Below are 12033 nucleotides of genomic sequence, written 5' to 3'. Positions count from 1 at the left end.
CAGGCTAGGTGTACTTATCATCTGGCCCGGCAGGCATCCTGATCCATTCTCACCATCTCTATCCATGCAGGACAAACTGGCACACAACAGGATGGAAAGGTCGCAGACAGGTGGAGGGATACCGGAGATCAAAGTTCTCAAAGAATTCTATAACACAGCTATCCGTCTGGCCGGCGATGACTGGGACCAGTCCTGTGTCGACAGTGAGGTCGGCGCTGCTCTGTCAAGTAAGGATCCAGCAGTGTAATATCCATCAACAAACATGCCGTGAGTGATGTGTCCTCTTTCACAAGCCACTGTCATGCAGTATTTATCTCCCTACTTTCACAGGCACATCTACCAAGCAGCCAACAGAGTCCACGACCCAGGGCCTCCAATCAAGCTCCGAAGGAACCTCTGAAGAGGAATCTCAAGCACCCTCCCTGAAGTTCCGTCATAGCGCTCACCCACATCCTCCACCAGCACAGGGACACACACCTCGGTGGGACCTAGCTTTAGAGTAGCCTCGGGATCACAATCTGGTGAGCTCATTGCACTTTCTGATCCGCAGCAGGCGGAGGCAGGGGCTTCCCAGGTCCCCGGCTTTCGGAGGATTGCTGGAGGCCAGAACGTTGCTGAGTCCGAGTCAGATGATGAGCTTCTGGACTTGGTCATGTCATAGTTGCTGGAGCTGCAAAGGCAAGCTAGGGAACATCAGGAAGGGATGTCTGCTGCGCTCCTCAGATTACAATGCACGCTGGAGGAATCCATCCGTCTTCAGGCTGAGGTGATAGCGCCGACATTGCAATGCACCGAGGTCAAAGCTGGCAGGGTGGCGGCTGCCATAGAGACCTTGGTCCAGGACTGTTCCTGCGCTGCTGCATGGGTTTAACCCCATCACTGATGCCATAGTTGGCCTCCAACAGTATGTACGCGAGAGGGGTGCTGGGCAGCTCGAACTCACTCCAGCTACCCCTTCCGCTCATGAAGTCAACCAACGGCCGGGAGAAGGATCAGCAGGTGCACACTCCAGGGCCATCCACCCAGGTGACTCTGGGAGTGATCGACCCATCTGACTCCCCTCTTCCTGTGACCTACACAGTTCCAGCTCCACATGCCGAAAAGGGGTCCGCTGCCACACAGCAGGACCCTGAAAGCAGACTGGGGCCCACCAAGTCTCTGCCCTCCAGAGGACGCCCGCCAAAGTAATCTCAGACAGGGCTTCGCAGTCAGCCTCCACCTCTGCTGTGGAGCACCAAGATGTAGTGGCAGGGTTAGGAAAGTTAGGTAAAAGTAGTTGCTCAACCTGAGCACAGGTGTTGATAACTTGTACATACTGTTCACTATTGTCAATAAACTCCTAAGAGTGTCTCCCTGCCTGTGGCTCCTTGTTCTGATGAGCAGTGTTCTTGTCACTCAGATGTGAAACCTTTCTGCACAAGATAAAATGCAGGTGTCTCAGTCCCTGTGCTCTGTGCAGTCCTCAGACCACAGTGATGGTCCAGCCTCACATTCACTGGAAACATTACTGATGCCTGCACCTCGGCGGTGCTGGTCATTGCTGCCAGAATGTAGTGGGCAGGCGCCACAGAGTTCTCTCGTCCTCTCTGTGTGCTCTCAGCATCTTTAAGCTGGAGCTGGCCCCCATCACAACAACATCGGCGACCAGTGATGCTGTGCACCAGCTCCTGAAGGGCTGAGGTGCTGAAGCCGGACACAGCATCAGATGCATCTAAAGTTTCATGGCTGCATCTCTTAGATGGCCCTGATCATGGGGCACAAGTGAGCTGCCCTCGGCCAGACAGGAGTCAGACATTCTTGGAGACTATGTGAAGATCTATGGAGTGTCCTCACTGCATGTTGTCATCACCCTCCTGCAATCAAGCGACTATTAGGGGCCTCCAATGCGTCTCCATGACAGGAACATTCTCTCAGAGGGTATTAGCGCTGCCATAAGCCAGACTGGAGTCAAATGTTCACAACTGAGATGTGAGGATCTACGGGGACACCTCACTACATCATTCTCCACAAATCTGTCCGCTATAAGAGCCTCCCGAGTGCACCTGCTTCATCTAGCCAGTGCGAGAGCCTCATCTCTGTCATCGTCACCACTGTGGACCTCCCTCGCCCTCATCCCCATTGGCAGTGTCCTCATCGGAGGAGATGTGCAACTCCTCCAACACCATCTCAGCCAGCTCCTCGCCCCGTTGCAGTGCCCGTTTGTAAAGGGCACAGCAGATGACAATGATGGTTACACCCTATGCGGACTGTATTGCAGGGCTCCACCAGACTGGTCCAGGCTTCGGAACCGCACCTTCAGCATCCCGATGGTCTGCTCCATCAAGTTGCGAGCTGCTGCATGAGCCTCATTATAGTTTCGCTCTGCTGCAGTCAGAGGTCACCGCATGGGTGTCATCAGCCACGGCCTCTGCGACCCTTGTCCCTAAGGAGCCAACCCTGCAGCCTCTGTGGACCCTGGAAGACTGCAGGGATTTGGGAGCAACTCAGGATGTAGGCGATGTGCACACTCCCTGGAAACCATGCACACACCTGCAGGGCGCATTTGTGGTGGTCACATATCAGTTGTACATTCAGTGAGTGGAAGCCCTTGTGGTTGACGAAGTCCACCAAGTGCAGCGATGGAGACCTTAGCACCACATGAGTACAGTCATTTGCACCCTGCACCTGTGGGAATCCCGAGATCAGGGCGAATCCAATGGTCCTTGCATCCTGGCTGTCCCGGTCCCGGGTGAAATGCACAAAGTTGTGTGTCATGGAGAAGGCACCCGTGACCTCATGGATGCATTTGTGGGCGGCAGATTGTGAAATCCCGCAGAGGTCACCTGTGGAGCCCTGAAAGGAGCCACTGGCAAAGAAATTGGGTACCGCGGTCACTTTCACGGCCACTGGCAGTGGATGCCCTCCATGTCTCCTTGGCGCCAAGTCCTGCAGTAAGTGGCAGACGTGAGCTACCAGGTCCCTAGACATGCGCAGTCATCGGCGACACTTGGTTCTCAGTCATCTGCAGGATTGCCAGGCGGCGTCTATAGACCCTGGGTGTCACTAGGCTCTGACCAGCCACGGCTCACTGTCACTCCTGGGCAGCGTGTGCGGGAGCCCCTGCTGCCCCTTCTTCGTGAGGTTGCTGCTCCTGCCTTTGTGTGGCCAGATGCCTCAGTTGCTCTCTCCTCCATCTTCTATGGTCTCTGTAGGCCATCAGGCATACAGCTAGGTCACCGGGATTGATCCTGATGTGGTCCTCCTGCAGCATGAAAAAGAGAGAGACATGGTTATCACGGCTGTACTTAGCACCTCTCCTGGCCCTGTGTGACTGCCCCTTAATGCTTCCTGGAGAGTGCTGGTCACCCCTCGGGTGGCCAGAGATGAGTGTGCTGCATGGCTGCCCTGTCAACCTGCAACACGGGGGGTCACTGGGCCAAACTGGGATGCTGAGATTGCAAGGAGCTGTGTGCGCCTCCACCAATGACTGCTATGTGGACAGCGTTGGCGAGGAGATTGTACAATGTGTGCAGCCCAACTGCTCCGCGGTCCAATAAAGTGGTAGCAGATTCAAAGTCTGTACTGGGGGTTGGAGTGGCAGGGGGTAAGGTATGGAATGCTTGGTGACCCTTTGGTGCCTCCGCATTACTTCCATGGGTGGGCAGGCTAGGAGCCCGACCCCATTCATATCACTCTGGCTGCACCTGATCTGTCTCACTTGCAGAGGCATGATCAGTTTATACAGGTGACCCCAATGCATGGCCACTTCCCTCGCTTACCCTGCCCCCACCTCGATTGCTCGTGTGTGGGATGCAGTGCTGGGCAGCTGTGGCCTCAGAGGCTGGCCAGCACTTGCCCCGGGACACTATCACCCCCCCCACCGCCAGCAGTCGCCTCTGGGGCCAAGCATCAGTTGCCCCCGCTACGTCGCCTGCGTGCTTTTGTGAAACACATCTGTGTACTTTCCTGCTGACGTGGACGGACGATCCGTCAGGTTTCAAATAGCCTTGCAGGATAGCCCTTTAATTATATGCTAATGTATTACAATTAGCTTCCCGCCGACCGATGGCAGGAAACATGGCCCGCTGTTGGCGGGCTGAGCAAACGATCGTGACCTGCCTTGACACCTTCGTGAAGCAGGTCCCGCCATATTTTCCACGCGTGCCACCTATCACGCCCACCGCCAGCGGCCTCGGGAAAATTCCGCCCATAATATGTGTAGCAGCCGTAGGAGGAAGAGATGACTTTGAACCGAAGGCTCACAAAGCTCTCCTCCACTGGGGTTTTCCTGCTGCCAAGTCTGGGTCTGTTTTAGATTAATAGAGATTGATTGCCATGATTAATTAACAATCCCATTCTCATTGTAACCAGGTGGCTACCAGGATGGTAGAAAGTGAGCTAGATGAACTTTGGTCTTTTGTTGCCTAGCAATTCCTATATTTATACAAAAGTTCAGTTCAGTTTGAATTTCAGTCAAGGTTGAGATATTGGGCTTGAACTTCGGTGGAGTGGCAATCAGAGTGGATTGCCACTCCGCTCCTATTTTCTTAGCTTTAAATTTTTTCGATCCCGTTTTGCCCGACCTTCCCACTCAGGCCGGGCAAGAACTGTGCAGGGCAGTGCATTCTTGAAGCCCTCAGTTGAGCGCTGTTGCATGGGACCTTTCTTTTGAAGGGCACTAGCTGCCGTAAAGCAAGTAAGTTCAAAGGTCAGGCCAGGTTCAAAGGTCTTTGACAGCCCAGGGAGAAGGTAAGTTGGTAGGATTTGGTGGTGGGGGGTGGGTGAGAGTCGGGAGTCGGGCCTTGGTGGTGGGGTGGGGGGGCGGTATAGGATGAGATTTGGGAGTCCGGCCTGGTTTGGAGGGGGTGCGCCGTGTGGCCGGGGGGGAGTCATAAGTCGGGCCTTGTGGCCGGGGGAGATTGTGGGGGATGAGAGTTGGGAAAGTCGGGAATCAGGTCTGACCAGTTGGGTGGGGTGGGGGGGGAGGGGGGGGGGGGGGGGGGAGCAGGGAGAGTTGGGCCTTGCACGGGGTGGAGAGAGACCCATGGGGGGTGGGGTGGAAGAGTCCCGTGGGGGCGCAGTTAGGGATGGGATGGGTTTGTGGGCAGGAACCGCATGGGGATGGGGATGCCCATGGCGGGAGGGGGCTTATTTGCAGGGTGAGGGGAGACCCCTGGGAGTTTGGGGTGTTGCGTGAGTCCTGTGGGAATCGGTGTGGGTTTGTACAGTAGTTACCCAGAAGTTAGAAGTGGTTTTGATTCTTCTAACTTTTTCTGGGTAACTATTAATGTAACACAGTTGGAACCATCTGAAGTTTGCACTTCTCAGGCAATTGCCATGCGAATCTTATCTGGGAAATCCCAGGAGGGGTTCCCAGCACATCTTTGGGGTAGCCCCAGCCACACTTCCCTGGAGCCCAGAAGTTACAGCCCAATAAATTCATGTTCCGCCGGAACTCTAAAGTGTCTAGTGCCAGAGTTACATACCGCGTTAGACCTTTTCTATTCTGTTTTAGCAATTCTTCATTATACCGGAGTAGATGGCTGAATCGAGAAAGAAAGGTTTGGAAATGACGTGTGCATAACGGCAGCAGGTAATAATCAGGATGATTTGGTTCCGTGTGTTTTAGTATATTCTATAATACAAATAAAATAGTTATAAGTGAAATGACTCAAAACTTGCATAATATCTATAATTATTTCTAAATACAAAAAGACATTGTTTCTGATCACTATATGTTAGCAGCTTTATAAACAAAGGAAGATTTCCCCCAACAGAACTTCCAACAATTTAGTTAGAAAATAGTAATCTGAAGAAATCTTTCTGATGTGTTTACGATGCCACTAATACGTAGAAAAAAATCTTTTGCAGATAATGGGCTGGAATTTACGGTCCCCTGGGAGCAGTTTGGCACATGGAGGGTGTCTATAAAATTGGCTGCACTGCCTTAAATGCCATACCCACTGCCTACCCACCTGCCCCTGCCCACACCACAATTTTACCAGCGGTGGGGGTGGCTTCAGGAAGTCCAATTAATTGCCACTTAAGGCCCACATCCTACCACCACTTGGATTTAACCAGCAGCAGAGAAGGTCCATGCCAAGCATTGTGCCTGGCAACTCTCACTGTGCGGGCTGGTGGCGGGCAATGGGAGGGCGCCTCCTTAACAGCACCACCCCGCCCCCCCACCCAAAGGTCTTCTACCACCCACATTTCCCCTTCCTGCTGCCTTGCCCACTCCAGCCCCCCACCCACCTTGCCCCCTCACCAGGGCCTGCTTGCCTGGCCCTGCCAACAATCACCCCACTTATCTTTAATTCTGGTTTAAGGCTCCTTGCACTGGGGACTGGATGCAGTCCCAGCAGTGGCCACAGCTGCTGGTAGTGCTGCTGGGCTCAGACAGCTGCCAGCCATTTGATTGGCTGACAGCTCTCAAAGGTGGGACTTCCTCCACAGATGTGGGTGGAAGTCTCACCTTATCTAGCAAAAGAGTCTAACAGCAAACAAAGTCTATTTACTTAGCAGAATCTAATTAATCAGAATCTTTACAAACTACAGCAAAATGGAGTGGACAATAGTTACATAATACAAGTCGTGTACATAAAATCAATGTCAGTCACTCACAACAATGCAACCTCTAAGTGCAATTAATGGGGGAATTACCAAATCAGCTGGCCAGGACTTGTGGCATTGCTTTATGCAGCCTAAACTATAATATAGGATGGGAGCCCCACTTGACTTTAAAATCCAGCCCAATATTTATTATGATGTACACAAGTAGGTTACATAGTGCCAGCTCAGTTGCATAGTTCTAATAAGATCTTGACTTTACAAGACCGAACATGGACCAGGCACTTCCCCGTGTTAAGGGGTATGATCGTAGGCTGCTCTTGTGTACTGCCTGGTACCCAACTGAAGATTAGAATTAACAGAAGTCTGGGAGCCTGCCTGTCTGCCTTCTGGGGAATAGTGCAGAGAGAGCTAGAAAAAAGAAACTATGAACTTCCAGTAATCTCAAAGTGCTTAATTGTCAATTAAGCTGTTTTTGAAGTGCAGTCATGATTGTAATGTGGGAAAATATAGATAGGTGGGGAATAGTCACCACAGCTTATAGCAGGGGCACTGATGTTAACATGATTTTCCTGCTGTACACGGTGGCTAGTGTAACCAAAAAATTTAAAAAGAGCTCTTTAGACGTGAGGCATGCAGGAGTTCTAGAGGCTATGGGAATGACTGAACGCAGTGGGGCCACACTTTATGATTTTTTCCCCACAATTGTTATAAGTGTGAATAGCTGATTGAAACTGCCTGAAGTCTTTCACACTGTTAGATGACAACAACGGGTCATAGTGGAGACTTTGGGCAGCATCAATCAACTAATACTTTGAATGCAAAATCAAGTCAACCTCTGCTAATAATAACTTGGTTCCATTTATGTTTCTATGGTTCGAATTTGTGCCTATTTATGTTGTAAACAGAAACGAGATGTTGATTGGATGCAGCCATAAAAATAAAATCAGCATTAAAAAATTTGTTAAGTGCTGAACTACATGAAATAACTGGCACAATTAATCCATTTTAAACAATGTCTTTGTAATTGATGCCTACAGTGATAGGAAATGGTTGGCAACATTTGTCTGATTTAAGAGGAGACGGAGTAAGTGATAGAGAATGTACGTTAATAAATGGTGGTGGGGGGGAATTCATTTCACCAGTTGCCAGCAAAATTGGATTTTGATTTCTCAAAACAGAGATCCAAACTTTCAATCCAGTGAAACTTTAGCTAATGATTTTTAATGAGCTTTACCAAACACCTCATAAAGTAACTGCACTGATAAATAATGAACGTGAAGTCATATTCATATCAAACTTCATTAGCAGATGTTTGTTTTTGTGGGTGGATGTTTTAATTGCTTTTATATTTCTTTCAAGGAGGGAAAAACAAATGGAAATATAGAAGTCCATGGATAATGGGAGCTAAATTCAATAGTACTGGAAAACAGGCAAGAGAATCACAATGATCATGACGCAAGAAGCCCACCTACTTTGTGCTGCCTGTTCATTTCAATTATTTCACTATCCAGTCATCATTAACTGAACTGTTGATTAGCTAGACTCATCTGCAGGAGGCCAATATTGTGAGTGGTTAGAACCACTTATAGCTAGCCTGCACTGGTTAAAGGGAGGTACATATGCCTGTGACAGGTGCTGGCAGTCATTCAGAAGTGACTCTGACCTGGGAAATATAGAAGAAAGGCATAACATGGGAGAGAGTGGGCTCCAAGGTTTTCAGATGGTGCATTGGAGGCATTGGTGGAGGAAGTGGAAAGGCGGAGAGATGTCCTGGATCCGCAGGGGACTAGGATACCCAACAGACATACGGTGGAAAATCAATGAGAGCAGATAGCCGTGAATGTCAGTACCAAGAGTCAAGAGGACCTGGATGCAATTTTGTTAGAAGTTTAATAAGCTCACACGAGCAGTCAAGATCAAATGCCAATTCTTAAAAGATTAGTTTCAGACACTGCTCAAATCACCACAGCCCCATCATTCGCCTACCAACAAGCTCTATGAATCAGGACACATCTCACATTCATTTGCTTCATCATACCCTCTCACAATCAGCATCTGCAGGCCTCTCACCCACATCTCACAGCTTGTATATGCTGCCAGTTATTCAACCATAACAGCCACATCACCCAAAAAGGCTGCATGATAGTCACTGACATATTTTCCTCATGCACAGGACAAGGTTGCATGTAACTGAAGCAGGAAGAACTAACCAAAGGGGAACAAGTGTGCCTGTCTACTCTGACCGTTATGGAGGTGATAGTGCTGGCCATTATTGGGCTGTCCATTGCTCAGGCTGCAGTCAGCAGTGGAACTAAAACCATCGAAGATGACAGTATCCTCATACCTAATCCTCCTCCTCACATCCCACCTCGCCCTCATCACATACTGTCTTCTGATTTACAAGCTGAAGATGTCATAAGCATACAACTCTTACAATTTCCCGCATCACAATCATACCCTGTGGCTTTGTCCTTTCAGATACCCAAGAAGTGAAACCTGGCCAAGCAGTGAAAGAACATCAAGTAGACAGTAATGATGATGCACCATCACCTGATTTCACACTTGCAACCACCAGCTCAGAGACTGAAACTGCACATACTTTACAGAATATAGAAGCAAAATTTACACTTGGTGAGACACCAGGCACAGTGGCTTGCAGCCAAGTCAGGGAGCAAGGCTAGCACAGGTGTCAGTATCTGGAGGGTGAGGTCACACACAAGTTCTGCTGCAGAGGATTCAGATGAGAGGACAAACCACAAGGGTAAGATTGTGGTGTGGGAAATGGGGTGGAAAGTTATGAGTTATATGCTCTGGCAACTTCAATGGGGAAGCCTACAGAAGAAAGCTGATAGGTATGCAAAGCAAAATGCTTCGTGCATTGGCAGGTCTGCCAGAAACCCTGCAGTCAATGTCAAGGAGAATGGAGGGAGTTAGCACCAGCTGGTCCAGGTCTTTGTGCAGAGCTTGGAGCCAATCCTTTCCAGAATGGAAACGGTGGCCAAGTCCGTTCACACACTTCTGGACCCAACCATGGTGCTGTGTCTGATGACTAATGTTGCAGCTTCCTTTGCAGTATAAGCAGCAACCACTCAACATCTAAATGTTCCAGTGGAAGTTCAGACTGGTGTCTTGTAAGGTCATCCTGCCATGCAAGCTCAGGCTGCTGCCATCATGGTTCTGGATTACATTGTGCAAAAGGACTTGCAGATTGTCACAGCAGTCAGCAATCTGTCCTCCAGCACATATGACAATCGTTGAGGCGCTGCCCTGGGGAAGGGGCAGTGGCTCTATGCTGCACGCACATCTTGACCTCTCTCAGGATGACAGTATTCCTGGTCCCATCCCTTCCACTCCTAGCCAGCTCAGCCTGCAGCCGTCAATGCCATGATGGTGCAGCCCACAGCCAGGCCTTCTAGGCCCAGAACTGCTCGAGGTTGTCCCCCAAAGCCATCTGCAGTCCCCTCCACTGAAAGTCAGCAGCCCTTCGCCAACCATGCTTCAGTCATTCACTCATATGGTTGAAGGTACAATTAAGAAAGGCACTAAGGGAATGCACAAGGGTGTTATTGATTTTTGTGTGCAATATGGAATAATTTCATTGAAAAACTTGGCTCGGAATGTTTATTTTCAGAACAAACCTAGCTGCTCAAAACTGCTATCCATGAGGTGCTCTGGAGCATCATCAGCAGCAGAGCTGTATCTAACCACAATCTGTAACCTCATGGTCCAGAACAACCCTTACTCTACCATCAAGCCAGGAGATCAATCCTGATTCAATGAGAAATGTAGGAGAGAATGCCAGGAGTAGCACTAGGCATACCTAAAAATGAGCTGCCAACTTGCTGAAGCTACAACACAGGACTAAATGTATGCCAGACAGCAGAAGCAGCATGCTACAGTTGGAGCTAAGTGATCCTACAACCAACACATCAGGTCTAAGTTTTGTCACATCCACTTGTGAATTGTAGTCAACAAATAAACAACTAGCTAGAGGAGGAAGCTCCACAAACAGCCCCATCCTGAATGATGGTGGAGCCCAGCTTGCCAGTGCAAAGGACGAAGCTGAAGCATTTGTAACAATCTTCAGCCAGAAGTGTCGAATGGATGATCTATCTTGGCCTCCTCCTGAGGTCCCTAGCATCATAGATGCCAGTCTTCAGCCAATTCAAATTGCTCCACGTGATAACAAGAAACAGCTGAATGCAATGCATACAACATCTGGCAGTAGTACTGAAGACGTGCTCAGAGTTAATCACGTCCCTAGACAAGTTGTTCCAGTACAGTTACAACACTGGCATCTACTCAATAATGTGAAAAATTGCCCAGGTATGTCCTGCCCACAGAAAGCAGGACAAATCCAATCCGGCCAATGACTGCCCCTTCAATCTACTCTCAATCATCAGCAAAATGAAGGAAGGTGTAATTGTGTTATGATATAATGGGTGGAATTTTCCCAAATTTGCACCAAGTGCGGTAGCGGCCGTGCAAAATAGCATTTCACCAGCTGACGCGATGGCGGGTTTTCATGTCATATCGCCCACATTACTTATGCATTCCCGGGAAACACGCTGTTTCCATGGTGGGCGGGTTCTCTTTAGCCCGCCTGCCATCACCCTGCCATTGCATCACTCTGGTGGCCATGTTTAAAAGGCAGCTGCCAGCACAGCGCTCATCATGATCAACTCACCACCCCTGCCTTGGTAGGCCTGACCAGCAAAGGAAAAAAGACGGCAGCCCCCCGCTTCAACGACAGGTCCCTCGAGTGACTGCTGAATGCCATGAAGGCCTGTCAGGATGTGCTCCTACCCCCACTCTTGCTGCAGGATGGGCAGCAACATGACCAAATCAGCTTGGGAGGTGGTGGTCAGCGCCAATGCCCTTCAGAAGAGGACAGCCACCCAGTGCCGCAAGAGGATAAATGATCATCTCCATTCTGCCAGGATAAGTCATTCTTTTCATCACTCAACTCTCACACTCACAAACCCATCACACAGCCACAGGGTCCTCACTGCCAGTTCAAGGGGCATCACCATTCACTCTCTCTCACACACCTTCATTGTCCTTATCCCATCCATGGGACCACTCACCACGCACACAGGCCAGGCATACTTATCATCTGGCCTGGCAGGCATCCTGCTTAACTTTCTGCATCTCTATCCATGCAGGACAATTTGGCACACGACAAGAAAGAGGTCCCAGACCAGTGATGGAGTGCCCGAAATCAAGGCCCTCACGGATTTTGAAAACACAGCCATCCAGCTACGATCTGGACCGGTCCTGTGCTGACAGTGAGGTCGGCGCTGCTCTACCAAGTGAGGATCCAGCAATACAACAGCCATCAGGCAACCATGCCATGAGTGATGTGTCCTGTTTCACAGGCCACTGCTATGCACTAATTATCTCTTCTTGCTTTCGCAGGCACATCTTCCAAACAGCCGACAGGGCCTCCAATCAAGTCCCGAAGAAACCTCTAAAGAGGAA

At 49.9% G+C, this 12033-nt stretch overlaps 1 protein-coding gene across 1 annotated transcript in view; it reads right to left on the bottom strand.

The window, feature by feature from the left end:
• arhgef33 (Rho guanine nucleotide exchange factor (GEF) 33) overlaps positions 1-12033 on the bottom strand; it is a 157295-nt gene that overhangs the window by 33812 nt on the left and 111450 nt on the right. The window contains exon 12 of the mRNA XM_078557556.1: positions 5466-5614. Coding sequence (XP_078413682.1) covers positions 5466-5614 — 149 coding nt within the window. The remainder of the gene's footprint in view (positions 1-5465; positions 5615-12033) is intronic.

This window comes from Cetorhinus maximus, chromosome 14, assembly GCF_964194155.1.
Source record: "Cetorhinus maximus chromosome 14, sCetMax3.hap1.1, whole genome shotgun sequence".
Classification (NCBI taxonomy): domain Eukaryota; kingdom Metazoa; phylum Chordata; class Chondrichthyes; order Lamniformes; family Cetorhinidae; genus Cetorhinus; species Cetorhinus maximus.
The sequence above is the reverse complement of the archived record's forward strand: the minus strand, read 5'-3'. Positions and strand labels throughout refer to the sequence as shown.